This window comes from Ambystoma mexicanum, chromosome 2q (assembly GCF_040938575.1).
Source record: "Ambystoma mexicanum isolate Mex_15411 chromosome 2q, UKY_AmexF1_1, whole genome shotgun sequence".
NCBI classification, from domain to species: Eukaryota; Metazoa; Chordata; class Amphibia; order Caudata; family Ambystomatidae; genus Ambystoma; species Ambystoma mexicanum.
In genome coordinates this window covers 1,276,561,155-1,276,585,635 of record NC_090924.1, presented here as the reverse complement: position 1 = coordinate 1,276,585,635, position 24,481 = coordinate 1,276,561,155, and the positions used below count along the sequence as shown (strand labels likewise).

Genomic DNA, 24,481 nt, shown 5'->3' with positions numbered 1-24,481 from the left:
GGCGCTTTGCCTCAGATTTTTCAGGCATTAAAACATTATTTCCTACAAAACCGTTGTTTTTGTGCTACCACGCTTGATCCATATTTAACGGTTAAAAGGAATCCAACGGCTTGTCCGTGCCCTCCCTTGGTTTTTTACCCCAACAACATACCCTGTTTGTTGTTATATACCCTTATGGCACCCATGGGTAGGGGTGTAACCCTGTGCCCCTAGTGTATGTTTTTGGGCACCTGTGTGTGACCCGCAGAGCAGGGTACGGGCTGGTGGCAGCTCTGTGCTGAAATGACTGGTGCCCTGAGCGTCCTCCATTTTGAGATGCCTAGACCCTGTCATTGGAATCGGTAGATTCCTGATGGAGACAAAATGGCCCCCATGGCCTCTTGCCTTCCATTGCCTGTTACCTTGATCTTCCTGAAGTCCCAGGAAACCCGGACTCTGTCCCTTCCCCTGGCTGGCTGTTGGGTGGAAGTTCCATATATGGTAGTGTGGGGAAGTGCCGACCAAACTGGCTGGAGCCTTCTCAACGACCGTATGTTGTGGGTACGCCTGTGGGTGGGACCTGGGTGGATGGAGTGTGTGATGAATACGCATTCTATGTTGGGGTGTCTAGGATCTGGTAGTTGACACAATGACTGAGCCAGCCCTGCCCGAAACCGGTATGAATGCAGTACGGAGTGTTGAATGGCTCGGTACTTGTCCCAATACACATAACTTGTTGTGAGTTTCTGGAGAGATGCGAATGGCCTGAATGCACTGTGTGCCCGATTGGCTGCCTGCCTGAATGAATGAATGTCCTTAGTCATGATTGGATGCTTGAGTATGACCCAGCGGAATGAATGGGAGATCAACAGTATATCTGGGTAGGAATCGTGTTCAGAAGCTGAAGTCCACTACGATGAGTAACTGGAGTAACTGAAGCTTGACCTTGAAGCCCTGCTGGACGAGAAGAATTGCTGTTGCTCTCCTTCACAATCTGAAAGCTGCTGTGTCTCCAAGGACTGACCCAGAGAGGACCTGGTAAGGCGCCCTCTTCCCGAGCTATGAGGGACCATCGTGCACCAGCAGATCTTTGTCAAAGCTCCCTGGTAGACAGACCTTCGACAGGCTGCTGACCCGAGACGGGGACCGCCACGGAATCACAAGGAGAAGCGCCCGAACTGTTGTCCGCCACTGTCGACGACTGCCGTCGCCGACTGGAGCCGCTGTATGGACTGGGCTTGTATCTTTATCCTACAGGTTGCCCAGGTGGGGGGGATCTCCACACAGAGCTGCGTTTAACGGTAGTGACCAGTATTCTGCCAATTGTTCAACCATCTTGCTTTCCTTCCTCTCTCTACTGCTGGTTTCCTCTTTATTGATCTGTGTGATATTTTGACCATATAGTTGATGCACCTTAATGAGATCTAATAATCGTTGTGGTACAACTTTAGAACTGTATATATTTACCATTGTTGATTTATTTTCCGAACACACAGTGCGTTATCATGATATTGTATATACCTTTGAATATTAATTATATAAGACTGTGTTTTAACCGATACAGTGTGCGGACATTCCTTTGTGGGTGCGTGGGGACTACACTGTACTTAAGAACCAGCCTGCATCACCTCCTGAGAAGCTAGGCCTGGATTGATCGCCCACGTACCAATAATAGAGAATCTTGGCTGGGGTCCTCTGTGCCTCTCCTCTACCATATAGAGAGCGGAAGTACAGACACCTCCCTCTGGGGTCTTTACAGTCATCACTACTTTCCTGAGAACGACGACTTCTTATGTGGTCCGGGGACGGGAGCCATTACCTGATCCGGACCCTGGGGGTGGCTCACGATCATCGGATGAGACATGGTGTTCCCTTTTAAGGATGTCCTCTTCCATTCCTCATGCCTTAAAGGCATGATGTTATATTTCTCCTCATTCCTCCTTAAAACCTACTAAAGACACTTCCTCAGACTCTACCTGCAAGTTATCACAAACTGCCTTTCCTTTTTCTAATGCGGGAAATACTGCCACGAGGTAGAGGAGCTGAGTAATGAAGTTCACGAAAGGCAGAGTGCACACACTGTGCCCTACTTGTAGCGAGCGCATTTTTTGCAGGCAGACATTTAAACAGTGAAATAGGCTGATGAGCAGAGCCTGCCTGGAGAACTCCCGTCTGCTCAGTGCTGACCGAGAGACTGCCAGGTGTAAGCGAGGTCTGTGGAGCCAACCGGTTAATGAAAGCAATTGAGGGAGGCAGACTGCAGTCTGGTAAGCAGCAGGAATACCAGAGCAGGAAGGATGGTTTCGTGGCATGCAGCAATGCCAGAGAATCTGCGCTACTTGAGGCCAGGGGAACGCTTAGCAGATGAGTGATAGCAGTGAGGAGGACGAGAACCACAAGGCAGAGGTGGCGAACACAAAAAGGAGCAAGCAGGACGCCTCAGGCCACTGCAGGTTCATAGTGGGAAAGTCAATTCCAGCTACAGTAACCGAGTGAGTCCATCCAAGCATGAGGGGAGACCGAGGCATACAGACCACGGTACCAAAAGGAAACAGAAGTAAATGATATAAATGAGATGGAATGAAGGGTGCCATATGTCTTAAAGAAACAGAACAAGATAATAAGCAAGAGACTATCAAGTTTGCAAGTGTGTGGAGTGTGCACATGGAAAGTCCAGGCTGGTGAGTATACCAGACATTTCAAGTTACACGTTTATGAAACCAAGTATATGAGAATAAGTGGTTTGCATACAAATAAAGCTCTCTCAGGAGACATATAACAGGCATTCGAAAATCAGAAGTGTTTACATATAAGACAAGCTCTGACGAGAGAGAGTGTGCCAAGCAAGATCAAGCTGGGCAATACATGAAATAAGAATACATGAAAAAGTCCTGACAAAGATATAACAAGAGATAACCAAGGAGATAACCAAGGAGTGTAAGATAAACATATCCAGGAGTGTAAGAAGCCTGGCAGGAGTACACAAAACGCTTTAATGAACAAAAGAGGTTCCTAGAGCACCAATTAGCCTTGTAGTGGGAAGCAGCATCTATACAGAGTAATTATGCTTTATGATGCTCTTGCACAAAAGCTGAGTGATGTGTGTTTTTGAGTTACCATTTACTCGACAATGTAGCCCATTGAAGCTTAGCGTAGCAAGTGCTCTGAAGTTTCAACCTGCAACATATATACATGTGAAAAGAGTGTCCATTTCAGACAACCCCATTTAGACTAAAGAATGGCTTCATTCGGTGTGTTGGCTCAGCAGAGAAAAACCCGTTTTGTTTTTTAGCAGCTGAATTACATAGCTTGCGGAGAATTTGTGACAACAAGGAGTCATTGGTCTAGGGACCACCTGATAACCAAGAAGAGGCCATATTATTGAGATTTGTTGATAAGTGCGCTTCTGGAATACTGTTGATACTTGCGCTCTGGGAATATTGTTAATGCATACGCCTGAAGAATATAGGCTAGAGGGCCAAGAGACCCAGGAGTATGGGGTATACAGCTTGAGGAGTCTGATGGAAAAGACCTATTGGGGATTAGGGATGAACTGAGTTTCCACAGTTGATAAACATAAAAACAGTTTCTTCCCCTGGGACTGGGCTAATGCTGAGAGAAGGGGATGGCGTGGTTTTGCTTTGCACAGACAACCAGAATATGCTGGTTTCCTTAAAGGTGGTGTTATGGGAAATGCCAAGTAATTTGCGATACAGTCAAGGTGTTTAACTGTGCTATGTCCACTCAATGGAATCTATTTTAGTTGGAGCTCATGAAACCTAGTGAAAATTCTTGTGGAACACTGTTGTGACAAAAGTAAATAAAGCGGGCTTTTTTTCATTTAAACCGAGGTTGGTTTACTCACCTCTCTGCGGATGCTGGGATGGTGGTATCCACATCAGAGATGTGTTGAAACTTGCTTATCAAAGCGTGGCACGGTTTGGTACTATGTGTTTCTGCCTCCTCAACTCTGTGTATCAGGCCCCGTCCAAACGTGGACTGAAAATAGCTGCATCCGTATGTATATTACAGGTCGGGTTGTTCATATGCTTTGCCAAAGAGAAAAACGCTGCTGCCCATTAATTAAAATTTTTGTGAAAGCAAAAATCAACCCCGTCCACAGGATTCGAGGGAGAAACCCTCTTCTCTCCTGGGTCAGGAGATGATATGCTTCTCCTAAAGACTGACTGGGAGCATCCTAGCCCCCAATGGGGTAGTAGGAGTAGGTAATGTCTATTGATATAGAGTCCCCTGGACTGCAAGATGCTCCACCTGGCTTAAGGGGTCTTAGACAGATTTGCAACACTGCATGATGAGCCACAACCTAAAAAGGTACATAGAGGGACTACTCGAGGGTGCATGCAGATACAGCGTCAAGGTATGTACGGGTGCAGCATAGGTTCATATTGGTGCAACCCGAGTGTATGTGCATGTACAGCCTTAATGTAAATACAGGTGCAATTCAAAAAAGGTAGATATTCTTAGCATATGCAAATACATATAGGCATTGGGGTACATACAAGTGTAACCTCGAGATGCATACCTGTACAGCCTCAAGATATGCACATGTACAACCTAAAGGTATAGGTTGGTAGAATCTTCAGGTTCCACATAAAGCCACATGCAATGTTAAGATAATGCAGCCACAACCTCAAGACAGGTACAATATGATAGCAAATACGAGCCTTCAGATACCCATACAGCCAACAGAGATTCAAAGATGTAAAACCTATGCAACCTAAAGGTTTAAGATTCTTAACATCAGCTGCATGCACATGGTTACAATCGAGTTCCCTGAAGAAGAGAGGATGGACAGGGTGATCCTCTATTCATAAACACCATTGATAAAAAACAGGTGTTAATGGAAGAGGCAGGCCATTTGAGGCCTGTGCGCTTTGATTTAACGGAGCAAGAAGGCCCGAGATCAGAGGCCGTAAAAAGACAAAAAAATGGAGGCTGGAAGATTCACGGGCAGTGAGGTGTGAAGAGGAGGCCGAGAATGTGCGGTGTATAACCAGAGACAGAAACAAGATCGAAAGCACCCACAGAAGTTGACCGGTCAAGTTCCCAGGGCAAGGGGAAGAGACTTAAAGATAAAGAAGGAACCAAGGAGAATTTGAAGTGGTTGGCAGGTTTATTGGCCGAGAAAATCAGTGAGCCATAACGCCAAGAAAATCATGATACCAAAGATTTCACACTGGCAAGCTAGAACACCAGGGGTTTTCCACACCGGCTTGTCAACAGAGATCTGTGTAGAGGAAATTATGATGCAATCGGTCAACAAGAGACCTGGCTCCAAGATCCCCCAACCTTAGACGGATACACAGTGTATTTAAATCCAGCTGTAAAAGGATTTAGAGGTAGACCAATGTCGGGCCTCTTGATAGCCATCAAGAACCAACTACAATGCAACCTCTTAGAAGAGCTTAACCCCAATCCATATATTCAGCTACTGGTGGGTAAGGTATAAGAAGGACTCAAAAAAAAGGAGAAGATATTTATCTTCACAAATCTATACTGGAAGCCAGCAATATATGAGTCAAACAACTTTCCAGAGCAGGTGGCAACCCTGATCGACAACCATAGAGAAAAATGGAAAGACCCTTGTTTTATTCTGTGTGGAAACCTGAACTGCAAATGCTGCGATACAAATGGACAGGAAACTGAAGGTTACCTATTAGTAACAACTGAAGCCGAAAGAGGGGACACACGTGGAGGAACACGATCTGCTCCAGAGATATACTCATTCTAAATGGCAGCACTCTGTGACATAACTGGAAAGATAACCCCGAAAGGGGTGGTCAAATTCTCGACTACATCTGCACATCTCGAAATATGATCATGGCAGTGAGGACTCTGACAGTTGAAGAAATGCCTCCAAGTGACAATAACCTATTAGGTTTGACCTGGGCTCCTTTAAATCAGATCAAAGGAGCTAAATACAGCATCGCCCCAGGAGTGACTCCAAGTAGGAATGGATTGAGGATCGGAGTTAATAAAATCCCTGGTCTAACGGAAAAGCTTAATTTGTCTGTACTCCATATAAACACGCAAAGGGGAGAGCAAGCAAATGATTACACCCAGTTATTCAAAGCTTTTGAAAATAAAAAGGGGTGGGGGCACAGACCAATTATTGGTTGTCGCCATGTTTTTGACCTAGCTGTCTTTGAAATTAAGAAGATCCTTAACCATCGTATTCGCGTATTAAAGAAAAAATAAATAAATCAACAAAACAGGCGATGGCGATTATTCCCAAATGAAGGCAGGAACACCGAAATTGGCTAAAATTGTATAAGAAAAGTCTTTTGAAGCATTGCTTCCGCGTCTTGCTGTAAAAGATCAGAACTAAAAACACGTCAGAAATTTGCACCATGATAAATGGGCTAGACGCTACACAGGATGCAATAGCTTCAAACCCCATACCAGCGGCAACATGGGTAACACATTTCTCCAAGTTTTTCCACCAAGAACAACCTAAGCCACTGACCGCGGCAAGAAAGCACATTGTGTGGGACCATCTAGGCATTGACATAACTTCTATACAGGAGAACAACAAAAAAAATGCAACAACTAGAGAGCCCCGGGATGGCAAAAACTGTACTAAAACAGGATCCAATGCAATGGTCCGTATTTCTGCTGAATCTGTTCGATTACATCACAAAATCATAATCAATACCAGTCGCATGGAAAACAGCAGTGATCATCCCGATCTATAAAAAAGGGGCAAGGTCTAACTAGAGTAACTATCGTCCAATTGCATTGCTAGACGTGGCTGGCAAGGTATTTGCTCCACTGATTCTGAAGAACTTTGTGCAGTGGAGTATTGCGACCGGCCATAGAGATGAATTGCAAGCAGGGTTTGTAAAGGGTGTAGGAACATCATTGAACATCTTTATCATCAACATCGTCAAGGCACAAGCCGAGAGAAACAAAGGGAGGAAGATTTTTATAGCCTTTATAGACCTCACCCAGGCCTTTGACACTGTAAACCGACCAAAACTATGGAACAAGTTACAACAGTGGGGCTGACTCAATGATGCATTGGAAGCAACAAAAGACCTTTACTCAGGAACCTAATAAAAGTGAGGACAGACAGAGCAGGTCTTCTCTTAAGTGAAATAGTCACCAACAAAGGGATAAAGCAAGGTTGTCCACTAGCGCCTGAACTGTTTAATTTATTCATATCAGACATAAAAGATGCCTTTATAAACATCTGATGTTTCCCACCAGAAATTGTGGATCTGTGGTAGGATGATTATTGTACGCCGACGATGTAGTTTTGCTGGACCAGACGCCAATAGACTTACAAAGGCAACTAGATGCATTACAGAAATATGTAGAGCTAAATGGCCTAATAACATAATGATAAATCCAACTAAATCGAGGATTATGACCTTTGGAGCACTGACTGGGCTAAGCTGCAAAATGTTTTAAAAAATAAATAAATAAATAAAGAACACGAGTGCATGTACTTACAGGGATTAAAAAAACAGAGGTGAAGTCACTCATTTACCTTGGAGTCTGTTTAAACACAAGTAAAAGCGATGCTCCAAGAGTCATTGAGATGTAAAGCGAAAAACGTGGCAGGCCAAGGCAGTATACTAATGAAAAGATTCTGTGGTTTTTCGTTGTGGCCGTTGGTTTCGTTCTACCGTATGAAGGTCTTACCAAGCTTAACGTATGGAGCGGAAACTTCCTTCTCTTTTCGGGCAGAGAACTGGTCAAGGATAGAGGGAATTTTTTGGAGGAGGAAAAAGAAAATTTAAAAATAAAAGAGTTTGCCGGCTCACAATAAGTACACCAATCCAGGCAATTCAAATAGAATTGGGCCTAACATCGATGAATACCATAGTGACCTGGAAATCCCTCTCCTTATACAGGAAATGCATGGATGAATCATCAAGAGGTGGCTTTGCGGTTCTAATAAATGCTTTGGGGAAAAAACAACTAAACCACACTGTCAGAGTGGAAAACGATTTGTCAAGTGATCATAATCAATTTGGGGGAATCAGACAAAACCCTTTGGGAGAACCCAAACCAAGTTAAAAAAAGAAATTGTATACACAGGACTGGATCACAACCCAGGAGGAAAGACAATCCTTTAAACTCACTACCGAAATATCTCCAGCTATTCCCAAACTGGTATTACTGAGATCAATTTATGAGATTCCGATTGAACCTTATTCCCACAAGGGAAATATTGAGCGGAAGAACCAACAGTAGAGGAGGTGTAGTATGTAGATTGTGTCACAAAGAGTCGCAAGAGTCATTGAAACCTCTTGTATTATTCTGTCCTGTGGTAAAGGATACAAGAATGAGCCTCATGAGTGATGTGATCAACAAGTATGGCTCAAGAACTGTGGAAGATTGGAGGAGGGAATTTCTACTGGGGAATCGAATTCCGCTCACCTTGGCGCTGGTAAAATTGCTAATAATAATTTTTGAAAGAATCTAAGCTTTCAACGATGAAATGAAGTAGCTTGGACTATCATAACTAATAGAAAGACTGGCGTGAAGTAAAAGAATTTTAGTTTAAAGTGTTAAAATGGCCTTTTCTTCTGTATTGTATAACCATGTAAAGCCTAATAATTAATATATATATAAATATATTTTTTTTTATATATTTATATATATACACACACACGCACACCATTTAAATGACAAATCTGCTTTCACAGATAAAATAAGTTACCGATTTACAGTAAACCCTAGTCAAAGGTCGTCAGGAGGCACTGGCACAAACATCTTTCAAAGGCCGGCGGGGGATGTGGGGGCGAATTGCGATGTTGAAAGTCTTCTTTTTTTATGCACTATAGTGAACGACAGGTTATAAAATCACTAAAAGGTAAACGTGTACATTGGCTGCACTCTGTATAAAAGGCATGAAGAGAAGTGCGTGTTCAAGCCTTTGAAAAGATATGGCAAATGTGGTTTAAAATCACTTTAATTAAACTGCAAGGTTATCATTTATGTGCGTTAATGTGCAAAAGCAATAGAGGCTTTTTTTTAAAAAAATATGAGTTCGATTGCAAGATTTCCTGATGCCAAATGAACTACATTTTTACTCGGTCATGAGAATAGGTCAAATCTATTTCAATTCTTGATTACCACAGACTGAGGAAGTACACTGCTTAAACAGACCAGGCGGGCATACAAACAGCATGTTGAAAGGTAGGTAAGTTTAAGTACCATCATTTAGATAAATAGCAAACGATTTCATGTGGGCAAAGGTTCAAATGCACTGATAAGAGATTTTATTTTCAATACTGGGGGCCTTGGAAATGCAATGTTGAAATATGTGTTGCATGATCCGAGGGTCACAAAACTATAGGTCAGGAAATTGCGAGGTCAACTCCAACACGTAAGCATTTCTACCACGAACAGAAAAGCATGGAGAGGAATTTAAGAGGTCAAAGTGAACTGTGACATAATCCCATGTCCGTCTCCGGGTATGCAGGCATCCTGCCCACCCCCACACCCGAGTACTGGCACAGTCCCAAAGTATCCGCTCATGCAGATTGTTCCTTCAATGAATGCTCCAGATTGTCATTTGCAGCACTGTTTGGAACCCCACTGTATTACCATATTTTATCGGGACCACCTGAAATCTAGGAGGGAGAACGAGAGCCTTACTACGCCTGGGGAGTGGTTTGGCACCAGTTTGGAAGTCTGCAGAGCCCCACAGGGATGAAAGAGTCCTGCAACAGGACGGCTGCTTGGCAGCACTTGTAATTCGCATGTCTGAGCCCGTGATGAACAGCACCGCCGGGGTCTCACCTGCACCTTGTCCACCCTACACGTAAACCAATGCAATACACCAACTCCTTGGCCTTCACAGATTTACCTCATTAATAAGTATGCTGAGGAGAGAGAGGAGCCGGGACCCTATTAAAGTTGCAAGCTCGTCATGTGGTAGACATTCCGAGTTGGTGAGAGCAACATGGAATTCAGGAGAAGGAGATGGTGGCGGTGAAAACGCTGAAGACAAAGTGAAACTTGCGGCAGACAGCTGGCCAGTGGAAGGGCCTGCAGGGAGGAGAGAGATCCAGGAGGAAATGCAGTAAAGGTGGACAGTTTTTGCAGGGCACAAAATATACACACAAAGTAATACCGCCAGGACATCGGCAAACGGTAATACTTTTGCCAGCGCCTGATCTGCCGGAATTACAGTTGTCGGCAATGGTAGGTTAAACTCCACGGGGGTGGGAGGGGGTTTGCCGGTTTTACCGGCACCTGTAATACCGGCTGTTTTTTGCTGGTGGGGTGCCCACCTTATCTCTAGCTCCTGGCTGGAAGTAAATCAGACGACCCCACCAGCAAACTTGTAGTTTGACGGTCCGGAAACGTGCCAGTAAGCGGAATTACAGGCACATTAATTCCAGGCCAGCAAACCTATAACGACCTCCATTGAATCATTCTTTACATATAGCCTACATCTGTTCCTGGTTCAACTGGAAAAGCAATTAAGGATCACACATTTGATTATCACTTTATAGCCCTCAGCCTTATTTTCCCACAAGTACACATTTCTTCCAATTAAATCTGTACCAACATTTGAAAATCTGTTGGGTGGAGCAGGACGGCAGTCCCAAGTGTTCATTATTTCACTCCCCCGCCCCCATCACTGCACGAAATTCTGGTCCTTGTAGTTGTAAGGTGCCGAGAACCGAACTGGAGTGCGCCCTTCTTCGTGTGTGGTACGTGTCTTTTTGGGAGATTTGGGCTCTAGAAGGGCAGCACCGGGGCTACTCCGCTCCACTTAGGAATGCTGCACGGTCAGTCTTTCCCTCCCCCTGCCCACACTGAGGTTCTGCTACTACAGTAATGAGGAGTGACTGCTCTCTGCACCTTGCAACTACAAGGACCAGAAAAACCTGCACTGATGTTAGGTTACATTTATTTATACAGTGCAGCAATCACCAACAAGGGCGTCTTGGTGCTAAAAAACTGAAACAGAGGACAGAAGAAAAGAGGAGCTAAAACAGCATAGTTTTCAGAAGCCGACACAAAAATATAAAAGATGCTCAGTGGCCCGAAAGGACAGTGGTAGTTTATTTCAGAGCTTAGTCCGCCACATAATATGAATGGCCACCCAATCTTGCCCGTTTAAACCGGGAGACTTGAATCAAAAGAGCATCAGTAGAATGCAGAGAACAGGCTGGAATGTAATGGCAGAATTTAGCTTGTAAATAGTCAGAGCAGGTGCGATAAAAAGCATGATATACAATACAAAGGGCTTTAAAGTCCACTTGCTTAGAGATGGGAAGCAAATGAAGCACACGCAGTACTGGAGAGATATGCACCCGAAATGGAGTAGAAGTAGTGGCAGCACAAGCGGCTGAGTTCTGCAAAATCTGGAGCCAGTGCAGCAGATAAGCAGGCTGAGAAAGATAGAGGGAATTACAGTAGTCAGAATTACAGTTGTCAAGAATGCCAATCACAGGGGAGGAGACCACCAGAGCACGAAAGTGAACAGGAAGATTTTTTTTCTCAATAGCTTAAGTTTAAAGTAGCCCTTCTGGCACACTGCCCTGACTTGAACCTCAACAGATGGGGAGGCAGGCAATATGACACTGAAGTCTTTCACCGTGGCCGCTAGCTTGAGAAGCACCTCCAAAGAAGGTGGCCAAAGAGCTGATGTCCATTAACAATGCAGCCGTGGATGGACTCACCAGCAAGACCTCGATTTTGTCACCGTCGAGGCAAAGCCAATTGTTGCTCATCAAATGGGGGATGAAATAACCGCCAACGCAGGACTGCCTTACTGAAGAGAGTATGAGGCTTGAAAGCGCCCCACCGAGATGCCAGGTACACTGACAACTGCAGTGTGCCCTTCATCTTGTGTGGTACATTTCTTTTTGGGAGATCTGGACTCCAGAAGGGCAGTACTGGGGCTACATCACCCCACTCAGGAATGCTGCACTGTCCGTCTCCCCATCGCCACTGAGGATCTGCAACTACAGTAATGGGGGAGTGTCGGTTCCCAGCACCTTGCAACTACAAGGACCAGAATTCCCTGCACTGTTGGAGGACGAAATAATAATCAACACCTCGGACTGCCTTCCTGCAGACGCATGGGGCTCGAAGGAGAACACCACCAGAGTTGCTAGGCATACAGAGAACTTGAGTTTGCCCTTCATCTTATGTGGTAAATACATTTTTTTTTCTTCTTTAAATCGATTGCTATATAACATGCCCTCCGTTCTTATGCAACTACTTGGCAGATGCACAGTTGGCTAGGATGAATCTACTTATAGTTGACACATCCGACATTTCTTTAAAAGTCCGGAGGAAAGATTCATTACTCGGTATCCAGTGAAAATGTTGGCAGCAAAAATGTATCAGTGAAAAGGTTGTGGTGAAAATACCTCTACAGTGAAAACGGTGCAAAGCGAAAAGTAGTCAAAAATGCAGCTGAAAAGTTGCCACACATATTAGGGTTTGGTTAGGGTAGATTAAGTGTCTGTGTAAGTGTTAGGGTATGGGTTAAGGTAAGGCTAGGAGTAATTGCTTGGGTAAGTGTTAAAGATAGGGAAGTTGGTGCAGGATAGCGGTTAGTCTAAACTTAGTGGTTAGAGCAAAGTAAGCATTAGGGTAAGTCTAGGATTAGAGCAAGGGCTTGGAGTTGGGTTCACTGTTCATTTTCCATTCATTGTTATTGAGTAACGTGCAAATAAAATGCTTTAGTGCATTGCAGAGTTAGCGATAGTTCATTGTAGTAATTTGAGTTCGGGGATTGATTAGGAGTGGCGATTTTACAAAAAGGTTTGGATCATTGTTACGGTTTCAGGCTTGAACCTTTATGTTCGTTTTTTTGGGACCTTATTACTGGCAACATTGCCACACTTTGCATTGATTGAATTGAACGACTACATTTTTTTAAACTACCTTCTAGCTGGCCCATTTTAGCATGACATTTTGCAGAGAACATTTTCAAAGAAGCAACACATGATTTTGTATGCCTGGCCAGTAGCTTTCAAATCGAAATGCTTACCTTTGATTACTACAACATGCATTTGAAAAGATACAGCCCAAAGACAACAAATTAAAAGCAATCCAAGTCTCTTATAAAGAAGCGCGTCTTCCAGCATAGAGTGGAGCCTAATGCTAAAGGGGTTGGATAGCCTCAGCTCCAATTGTTGAAACCTAAACTGCTTCAGAAAGCTGGAGGGAGCACATTCCCTGTTTTGATTTATTTTATCATTACATTTATAGAAGCGCACAAAGCTCTTGGGCATCTAGGCGCTGGTTACAGAAAGGGGATGTCTATGTACTGGTGTATGGCAAACCAGCAACATCGCATCTGCCAGAAGACGAGTGGCATACATATGTGTCGCCATTGCTAGGAAGAATAGTATTGCTGGTTTCTTTGAACGCTCGAAGGTGGACGCCCATTTTTTTTTAATTATATTTGTTATTGTGGGGCATATCTATAGTAGATATACTTGACTACTCACAAAATACCCGGATGAATTACTATTCAGGGAACAATACTTTTCACATTTTAGAAGTATTAATGCTCTTTTTCAAAGAGTTGGCTTCACTATAGAGATCATGGCCAATCAGGGAACATCTTTTATGCTGAAGGTGATGGAAGAAAATTCATTCAATAATGACTCTTGAAGTCTCTGTATTGTGCCTTCAAACATATGATCTCGTTGTGATAGTGAGTAAAGCACTCATTAAAAGCTGAGAAAAGCAGTAGACTAGGACAGCAGAAACCGGGCGTTACTGTTACCATGGCTTATTTTTGCAGTGAGGAAGTCTCCACAAGCATTGACTGGCTATTTGCCGTTTAAGTTTGGAAATGGTCTGAACCAGACGTGCGAAACATTCTCAGAGAAGAATGGGAAGAACAGAAAACAACCCATTACACATCGTGGAAAGCACACAAACGTATCCAAGACCGTCGAGACAGCTTGGTGAAGAGCTCCTCGAGAAGGCCCGGTTCATGCAAACAGCCAGGTTTAACAGAGGATCATAACTAAGAACCTTCCAAGTGGGAGACAGGGTAGTATTAGTCCTCTGACAAGCTTTTAGTGCTATGCATGCCATTTACAAGATTACCCAAGGTATCAGAAAATGTATGTATTGAGTCAAACAGCCTGTGAACCAAAGGAAAGGCCACATTTCTCCTTAACTGGATAAAGGGTTGGGAAGAACGAGACGCATGCGAATCGACACAATGGGCCTCATTACGAGGTGGGCATAAAGGGATACCGGGCACTGTTAAGGATACCGGTGCCAATAATCCCTTTGCGCACTATTCCTTTGCGGGTCCCTTCCTTAACGCCTAGTTTTACCAGGCGTTATGGACAGCTCTGAAGGGACTTTAGAGCTAATAACAGTACCGCAATTTGCGGTACCGTTATTAACGCCTTCCCATTAAGCCCTATGGGGGCTGAAATGGAAATGGGGAATGGCTTTTTCAATGGGGACTTACCGGTCCCGCAAAGGTCGGAATAGACCGGTAAGTCCCCATTGAACGAGGGCGGACTCGGTACCGGTACACTGTGGGGAGACTACCAGACTACATGAAGCCCCAGAGCTATCATCAGGGGATAAGCGGACAGGAGTTTAATTGTTCAGCGAGTTGTTGTCAGGTTTAGGAACAAGCACGATAGCTGACAACACCAGACTTTAACCATTAATTGATGGAACCTAAACCCCATGACCAAAGTGTAGGCTCACCCCATGCCCCAGATCAGCAGTATTCAAACTGTGGGGCGCGACCCTCTAGAGGTCCGCAGGGGCATCGCTGGAGGGCCCTGAGAGCTCAGCATGAAATATTTTAAAAAAGAAAAAGTGATTATTATTATTTATTTTTAGATTTGAAGAAATGGGCAGGGGTGGCTCACATGGTCAGGGTGAAGCATGAAACTGTCTCAGGCAACAATAAAAAAAAATGGCCCGCAGTTGTAAATGGATATTCATTGCTTTAGTCACAGACTGAGCCTCATTACAAACGATGGTGGTACGGTAACAAAGGTGCCGGTAAGCTACCGGCACTGTTGCTACCATACAGCCATAGTAAGAGTTGTACTCGCGGGTGCCTGCCAGGCCATGCGGCACCCGCGAGCACAGCTCGTCGGATGCACCGGCACCGTTATTAACGGTGCCGGTGCATCCGAGCTCCTCATGGGCTCAAATGGGAATGGAGATCTACCGGTACCGGCACCCGCGAAAGGGCAATTATCAGGTCCGCCTAACTTGGCTTGACCCGGTAATTGCCCATTCGCTGGTGCGGGACCCAGATTTTACCGGCACAGCTACCGCCAGGGTTGTAATGAGGCCCACTGTTTCAATAGTACCCAAGTGGGTGCTTTGTGTTAAAATGTAAGTACATTGTGATATATTCAGCAACAATCGTCAAAATGACTAACTGCATAGTTAAGTAACTCATCAAACTGGTCCATATTGGCCAGAATGGTGGCCCATGTTGACTGGCCCACACTAGCATTTTACATTTTTGGTACAGGCATTGCCCTATAAGCCAGTCCGGGCCTGGCGGCTAATCCATAATGGTGAGGGGGCGCCCACTCAGTGGTCCCTCACCCATTATGGAGGAGCTAAGGAGCCAGCCCAGTGAAACAGTGAGCACTCCCTCAGCTGCTTTTTCCAGCTGATGGAGTGCTCCTGGGCTGGCTGAACTGTCAAAGGGAAATACTGTTTCCCTTTGACAGTTCAGTTTAGTTCCCCAGCCGCACATGCTCACTGAGCCATACAAGTGCTGGGGCATTTTGCTTTGCCGGCATTGCATAGCTCATTGGAAATGCTGGCTGGGGCACTGCATGTCTGTATGTCCGAGGGGGAGCTCCTGCGCCTCCTCGCACATACGGACAGCGCAGCCTGGAGCAGGGCGTTTCAGCACCCACACGCAGGCCAATGCATAAGGTATGTTTATGTTCATTGTTTTTATTTAAACATGTGTATGGATGCGTGTATGCTTATGTTATGAGTGAATGTATGGTGATGGATGCTCGTGTGAATGATAGTGTGATTTCTGTATGAACGTGCAGCGCCTTGCATACACACATAATCATGTTGATTGTGTTAGGCCCAGTAGGGGACAGGGATGGTATCTTTTTACAGGACATCTATCAAAGATGTCCAGTAAAAAATGTCATGCCTGCCCCCTTCGCCCCCTAGCACCAATTGCCAACTGTTTGGCTATTTACTCATTTTTGTGTTAAAGTATGCTCTATAATGCAACATTTGAACCCATTATTTTGAAAAAATTAACAGGGGGATTCCCCCCCCTCCAACTCCACTTTATTGGCTCTGGCATTTTTGGGGGAAATAGTTATGCCCCTCCACTTAAAGAAAATCACCACTGGCCCTGAGACTGTGTTGGGAACGGGATGGGGGGAACCCAGGGACTATGGTGGGAGCGCAATGAGCGGAAACCATGGGATAGTGGTGGGAGCAGAATGGGGAGAGCCCAGGGTGTGTGATGGGGTGAGGGAGCCCAGCGACTCTGATGGGAGCAGGTGACAGCGTGCAATATATACTGTCCATTTGGCATTTCTGGGGGGTCCCGACATGCCCAAATTTTGCTTAGGGGGGGCCCCAGCCAAAAAAGTTTGAAGACCACTGCCCCAGATGGACCATTTCAATGAATGAATAGGAACATTAACCTATATATTTCTCTGCTAGCCTCGCTAATAGCATTGGCAATTCCCTCTCCATGCTGCCAAACAAGAAGATACATCCTTTTTAACACTGCAATACCTGTTTCACTTTACAGTGCTTTAATTTAGCACAATCCACTGGTCAGAGGTTAAGGTACCCCCTACTTAACTAACATCAAGAATACCCAGAAACCTACTGGACAATACCCTCAATAACCAAAGCAATATATGGGCTGGGCATATATGTCATCTTCGGTCAATATGTTGAAGCTTAAGAGCCGAGTTTACAGGTAATCCCACTATATGGCCTTAACTATAAGGACGGTATATCCCAAATATAGAAGCTTCATCGTCAATCCAGCTTCCTGAGGAGAAATAAAGGATTAAGAGCCTTACTTGGACGGAAAGCATGTTACTGATGTATTGTACTGCTGTTGTATTCAAGGGCTAGTTTGCTCATAAATATGTTTTACAACAATGACGCTTGATGATTTATCAGGCAATTTGGGAACTTGGATAATATCTCCCAGACAGGTTACCCTGGCCATAGACCATAACCAACAGGATTAGCAAGGAACAAAAATACCAATGTGCGAGTTTTTTTGTAATTCCTTTGCCCTACAACGAATGGTCTAATTCTGACAACTGGGTTTTTCTGAAAGGCAGGTCAGGCTGTGCCAGTTGCATGCCAGTTAGCAGGCAAGATACTGATCAGTTCCCATCCCAGCAGGCGTTTGAGAAGCAATCTCTTGTGGGAATAGGCCTGATATTTTTACTGAAGCCCTGCGTTACTCTATATCTTTACTAACTGATGAAGTGAGCTGATCAGTGATACTGCAGGCCCTATATTTGGTATTCTGAAAGATCCAGGGTACCCTGCTGAGTCACACCTTATGGGAGGACGTGAGAAAGGTTCCAGCTCTTCCACTTACCTCAGGAGTTCTCACACCTACGCCAAAGAGAACACATTATCTATATGGAACAACTAGCCAAAATGGTTTGTAAAAGTGAATCTAACAATTGGTAAATGAATCAGAGTTAGGCTCAGAGCAGATAACAGAAGTTTGAGGAGTATGCACTCCTATTTTTGTAGGCGGGTCTACTTCAAAGAGCAAGCAAAATGAAAGTGTACTTTGTAATGAATCACCATGGGGAGGGGGCGGTTCAAAGAAAGTGTGCCTCATTACGACCCTGCCGGTCTAGAAATAACGGTGGCGGTAAAACCGCTGCCACCATTCTTTCCGGACCGGCTGATTCAGAGTCCTGCAGGCGGGAGGTGTCACTCCCGCCAGGTCTGACCTGGCTGGTTTAACACCACCCACCTGCGCACATGGAAACACTGGCTCCCTCACAGACAGGACCAGTGTTTCCATGGTCCCCATCTCCATGGAGTCCTATGGAACTCCATGGGAACGGGGACTTACACAATTCCACCTCCAGAATTCCCCAGTGATTCCGGGAATCACGGAGGCGGAATGGTAATACGGGTCCGGCGGTAACCTGCCAGTTTTTCAGGCTCGGTTACCGCCGGACTCGTAATGAGGCCTATTGTGAGAGGCTTGCAACCTGCCAGTTTAGGGCTTGGCAGCCCTTCACCCGTAACCATTTCTCTTTCTGTTCATCATGCAAGCCCTCCATCAACATATTTCCGTCAGCCAATATTTATTTGAACTCTGCAATGCTGTTGTAACTACTTTTTCACCTAGATATGCTTAGCTTTTATATGTGTGCTGCCATCAGCAGCCAGTGCGCGCAGGACTGAATATGTATTTAAGGGAGAGAGGCAGGTGAGCCTTTTCCACGCCAGTCTGAAGCTTGGGGAATTTACTAGGATTCAGCACTATATGCTGGGGTATGTCTGTTAGTGCAATTTGTAAAGCACACTTAGGCCAAAAAGGCAACACTGGCGTGTTTAACCACTGTACCTCCCACTAGCAGTTATAAAGGGATCATAAAACCTACCGCGTTTTTGATGATTTTTGTGGTGGTAAGCCTAGTGTTGCTGGGGTACCATTTGTTTATTGTGGTTGAAAGGAAGTATTTTTCGATGAAAGTTAACAAGTGTTCCACACTTGCAGAGCAGTGCTTTCTGTAACCATGACACAGCTCCTCCAGAGAAAGTTATTTCAATCACAAAACTATGTGACACATAAGCATCTCCTGTCATTAATCATGCAGTCAGTATATCGAACCAAGTGCACTCACAAAGTACGCGATGTAAAAATTAAAAAAGAATTGGGAAATCGAACATCAATGCACTGCAGGTTTTAAAAACTAAAAATCTCTTTCAGATGCGACTGCCATAATAGGGAGTATTCTCCTCAGAGGCATAATAAACTATTCATCCAAAGGTAGATGTTTTATTTCACTGAATAGTTGATCGTAACTGACGTTCGGCATACCTGTGATTGAGGGGCATAGCTGACAAACCCAAGAACAACTAAAAGAAGGTTGAATAAAGTCAATAAACGCAGACCATGGGGGTTGGGGAGTGTTGGACAAGCCCAAGAACCAATCCCTGTTCCACCCCCGGACAAGTTTCCCAAAGGAAACAGTGGGTGAAAAAGAAGAGTTGATTGCTGAGCTGGATACAGTACAGAGTTTGTGTGGTGCAGAGGGGAAGTAGGACCTTTTGTTTAAAACCATTTGCCTGCACCCCACCCAGCCGTCAACTAGATGGAAGATCTAATAGTGACTTCAGTGTAGCCATCAGATGCCTGGGTCAGGTTAAGTAGGTTTATTTAGAGGTTTACGATCCAAGCTGGTAGGGGATGCTCAGCTCATGATAGGTTTAGCGGCCTCAGGAAAGAAAGTCTAGTTGCCTCACAATTCTTGTGGGGTCTGGTAAAAACTGAAAGGGATCTGCAAGATGAAGTGACAGCTCGGATTCTATATAATTGGTGTTAAAGTAAAGTGCCGACCACTCCAGTTAGATTAAGGCACAGCTCCAACAGAGCAGGTGGGTCCAAAGACAGCTCTTCAGGTAAGGAGGCACGCTTCAGTGTGTGCCTCTTGGGTATGTAGTGTGGGTTCCATTCCAGAGTCATTGGCAGTTGCAAGCATATGGACTCCGCCAAAATGCTGTGTGTGTGTTTCAGTGACAGTTTTCCTCCTACTTCAAATTCTGGATCAGTGCGACAAGCAGGTCCAGGCAGGGTTGCACAGGGAATAGGACTCGATGATGTGACAAGCCTGGTCCTGCTGCCTGAAGGGGAGAGGGCACTGAACTGTGCCCTGGTGGCTGGGAGTTTGATTCCAACAGAGGTATGACAGGGAGTTTCGTCATCGTGGTTTTAGAAGATTGCAAGCTCTAGCAGGGTTTCCTCGCGTCCAGTCTTCTGGCCCGAGTCTGCATAAGATCCCAAGTCTTCTACCAATGAACCAGAGCCGTCCCTTTACTTTTATAGGTATTCGTGCTAAGAGTCAGGGATGCACTCATTCAAGCATTTTGGCCACTAACCAAATCAGTGGCAGCCAGGAAGTGTTGACTTTGAGGGCTTCTTCCTGGGCAAACTCTAGAGATTTGGATTCACTCAGTCAAACAAGGCTTACCTGGTCCGAGAACGGACATCAAGGAACACTTAATACCTTGGCGCCCAAACAATATTTGTGTTGCTGATGTGTCCAAACATTAGGACTCCTCTGGGGAGGGAAAATGGTTAAAACCATACCATATGAATTACAGGATGATGCCTCAAAGCTGCCGCTTTAGCTCTCCAAGAAGCAGGTTGTTGCCTGTCCAGTCGGTCAAACCTTGCCCATTTGCAGGACAGGTTTTAGCTGCAATGGTGTGAAGATTGGCCATTTGTGTAATCAAAGAGAATCATAGAAACCTCTTTTTGCAAAGTGCATAACCTTATTGGTATACCCAAATGCTATCATAACAGATTACATAATGGTACTTATTTGACAATCCTGGGAAGGATTAAATCCTGAGTTGACCCTTCCAGGATTCCAATCCGAGATGCAATATACAGAAACACTTCTGCAGCAGAACACTAACCTACTCGGGTATATTCCCATGGTTAACCACTAAAGAGAATGATCCAATCTTGAAGAGGTAACAACTCACCAATGTAGGTCAACATTCAGCCAGCACATGTGAACAGCTTGTGTTGAGTACTTAAGGGCGTGCAAAGTAAATTGGTATCTGTAGTATTGCCCGAGGGTTGAGATACAGGACAACTAAGGTTTCTGCTGTAGAACCGCAGAGGGGCGGTTGAATACTTGGCAGATAGTTTCAGATGTCAGGGAAGCCGGCACTAAAGCAGTCAGGTTTAATAGATTGCTTGGAGCAGGCATCGCGATTGCCTGCGTTGCCAGTCACAGTTGAGGTGCCAAGAAGGCAGGTTGCAAACTTTACTACCACACACGGTTACTTAACATGGCACCTGTGGGAGGTGGGTGGTGTGAAGGTGTCTGCACTGCCAGGTATGTTATCTAAGAGTTAGGTGCCTGGCTGTCTGACTGGAGAACACAAGAACAGTTTACCTGCCCTTTGTACTGACTGACAGAACTGACGTGCCAGTGGGGCCGATCTGTGTATTGCTTAATATTTAGGTGAATTTACCACCGGTTTTGGGCAGGTCAGCTGTGTGTTGTTTCTGAACGGACTAAAAATGACTGAGATAAGCTCTGCTCTAGTATTGAAGGTCAGGCTTTAAACGTTAGCATCATAACTACAAATTTAAGACGGTGGGGGGGGGGGCTCATTTGCATTACTTCTAACACCTGCCAAACACGATGCTTGGGGTTTGGTAAATTACCTGTACTTAGGGTGACCAGAAATCACGGTTTTTGGTGCTCTGTTCCCCTTTCTCAAGATCGTTTCCATTGGAAATGCGGTGGTCCCGGTTTTGGTAGTCGATCTTTATAGCTGACAGGCACGAATGCACAATATCAGACAGCAGACATGCTGCATAATTTAAGATAGCGTATGTGTTTATTTGAACAGTCATACTTAAAACCCCTTCTTCTAACTCTACTGAAGTGTAGCGCCTTGACAGCCACTTTCAAGTGTTAGTCCTACTCTTATGTCAGTTGCCCTATCCCGGTTTTTTACTCTTTAAATCTGGTCACCCTACCTGTACTGGCTGACAGTCAGAGCTGCGGGCGCACCTGCTGGGAAGCCAGGTAATGTGTCCTGCAGGTATCTTTCCAGGGCGCTGTGGTTGAATCTGTGCTGTTCGCGCACAGCCCCAATCTCAGCCTCGGCCATTATCGCTTGTTTCAGAGCAAAACCTCCAGTACAATGTCCAAAGCTACTCCCTAGAGTTCAACTTATATTCGCCGAGCGCCCATGCGCACTCCTCCCACATCACCAGGGCGATACAGTGACTCAAGCAACCGCCCCGCCACGACGCTATTGGTGCAGCTCGCAAATAAGTAAACCCTGCAAAGGGATAAGGACGACAACGACTGCTCACCATATAATCAAAGAAGTGGCCATCTTGGAATGGAGCAGCCTCCACTTCTAGAAGCGTGCTGCGCACACCGACGAGTACAGTGGACGAAAGTACACAGTGTAACACGTCTGCTGCAATGATAAACATTCCAGAAAAGCAAGCTGAAAGCAACATTTGTTTTTAATTGATACAATAGTCAATGTATGCATTATTTCAATTCACTTGCAGCTGAAAGGAGTCAATGACGAACGCTGACGGTATAGTACACAATGGTTGCAACAATGAGTTCGAGAACCCACCGCTTGTGCTACACGCGCCATTCAAAGAAAAAAACATCACAGTAGATGTTTGTTGCATCCACCCAACGCCAGTTACAGAAATAAAATTAAGTGCAGTTCGAAGCTTGCAGAACTACAAACGAATACGAGTAAAGTGCTGTTAACTTATCAAGTGCTCTTAACTTATCAGCGGACAGGTGCATTTAAAACTGCCCTGCCTCAGCTGCATTTCAATTGTTATTTGGATTCACTTTGAGTATTTTTCTTATATTAGAAAAGTCTACAGATACCACAAAGCAAAGGAAAAGAAGCTGTGGATGATGATAAGGCCGGTTCCGGTCCCTCTTTACATTAGTTCTGCTGCTCTCCACTTGCGTTTGATGCACTGTGCAGACGAGCACCTGGAGCAGTGGGTGTGGCAGGCCTGGCATGCTAAGACTCATGGAGTTCGCCCTGCTGCTGTCCCCCTAGTGTTGTGTGCACTTAGCCCTGGGCGTCTCGGTGAACCCCATGCATCTGCTGTTCTATCAGGCTTTCCTCTTCGTGCCCGACTTCCAGTCAACCCCATGCCTGTTGTTCTGTCAGGCTTCCTCCTCGTGCCCCTCTTCTGGAAGTCCGTTCGGCTGCAGCACCTTCAGCATGTCCCCCGCAGTTTGGTGCACCGCCTGCAGCCCATCCCTATCCAGTTCCTGCAGCAGCAGCAGTATGGCACTGAGGATGTTGTCTCCCTCCTTTTTCCAGGTGCCATCCCCGGTCTCCCTGGGAGAGGAGAAGGAAGAGAACTTGTTCCTAGACAGGGGTTTCATGCCCAGCTGCTCCCTGATCTTGTTGGTTTCCTCCATGCTGAAGCTTAGTAGGTCGCTGTCTGTGTCGGCAGGGGCTGGGTGGCACCCGTCGTTACCTGTGCTGGCGGAGGGGGGCGGCAGCAGCAGACCCCCCTCCTCCTTCGCCTGTGCCAGTTCCTCCTCGGTCACGGTCTGGTTGTCGAGCTTTTGCAGGCTGGGCAGGGCCCTCAGCACCGTCATCCTGTACTTGCGTGGGTCCGGCCCGCAGCAGGGGTTCTCGGCCAGCCAGAGCACCCGCAGGCAGGGCAGGCCCTGCAAGTGGCACAGCTCGTGCATGCTTTGGATGTTGTTCTTGCGCAGGTAGAGCTCGGTCAGGTTCTGGCACTGGCTTAGGGGCTGCAGGCTGGCGATCTGGTTGACGCTGAGGGTGATGACCTCAATGTTGGGCATCTCCCGGCACAGGGCGATGTCGCTCAGCCGGCTGCCCCAGCAGTTCAGCTTCCGCACGCTCTCGATCTCGCTGGCTTTGGCCCGGGACAGCACCAGCTTTCGAGTGAGTTTCATCTTCAGGGAGGAGCGATTACAGCGCGGTCATAGACATCCAGGCATTGCTTCCACCGGTCTCCACGTAAACACGTTCAAAATGGCGCCCATGTTTATGGAACGCAGAGCGGGTTGCTAAGCTAGTCCTTCTTTTATGTCTGTGTTATATTGCTCGACAAAATACGCTACATATCTGTAACTTATTGAGGTGGAAAGGCTATGATCAAAGCAAACATCTTTTTTTTCTCTGGTTTTTAATAGCACAGAAGTATTTAGTGGGAGATTCCCGCTATAACAGACACACATATTAAGAATGTTTTTCTTTTAATTATTCGTTCTTACACCGACCTTTTTGTGCTTTCATTGAAACCCCTAGGTGGCGATACTGCACCACAGTTACCTGACACTGCTCAATTTAATTTAGACATGTAACAACCAAATGTTAAGGATTCCGGGAGGCCGGTGTAATGTCATTTTTTGCTACCCGTCAGAAAATCCTACCGACAGCAGGCATTGGGCAAGCCACCCAGGGGTAGGAAAATCTGACAGCCTTACCTGCATAGCTCTCAACCATTTATGTCGCAAAAGCGGGTGAAAACACCCGATTTTACTTTTGGCGGGTGAGAGGCCCATTGAAATGAATGGGCGTGCATGAGGTTTGGCGGTGAGTCCGCTGTTTACAAGGCGGGTGACACCCGCCAAAAGCGTGTGAGTTGGGAGCGATGAACCTGTCCTTTTTTTCCTACACGTCACAAAATCCTACCGAGAGCAGGCATTGGGCATCCCACCCAGGGGTAGGAAAAAGTGACGAGGTAGGAAAATCTCACAGCCTGACCTGTCATTTTTTCCTACCCGTCAGA

The 24,481-nt window shown here is 45.6% G+C and overlaps 2 protein-coding genes across 2 annotated transcripts in view; both read right to left on the bottom strand.

The window, feature by feature from the left end:
- The window catches only part of ACAD11 (acyl-CoA dehydrogenase family member 11), a 728,164-nt gene extending 706,224 nt beyond the window's left edge, over window positions 1-21,940 (bottom strand). Inside the window, exon 1 of the mRNA XM_069648691.1 lies at window positions 21,695-21,940. Within this exon, the coding sequence (XP_069504792.1) occupies window positions 21,695-21,828 (134 nt within the window). The 5' untranslated portion in view covers window positions 21,829-21,940. The remainder of the gene's footprint in view (window positions 1-21,694) is intronic.
- Window positions 21,941-22,177: 237 nt separating this feature from the next.
- Window positions 22,178-23,731, bottom strand: CFAP410 (cilia and flagella associated protein 410). The gene has a single exon (XM_069648690.1). It carries the CDS (start codon window positions 23,640-23,642, stop codon window positions 22,875-22,877), a length of 768 nt encoding a protein of 255 aa, XP_069504791.1. The 5' UTR covers window positions 23,643-23,731; the 3' UTR covers window positions 22,178-22,874.
- Window positions 23,732-24,481: the final 750 nt, after the last annotated feature.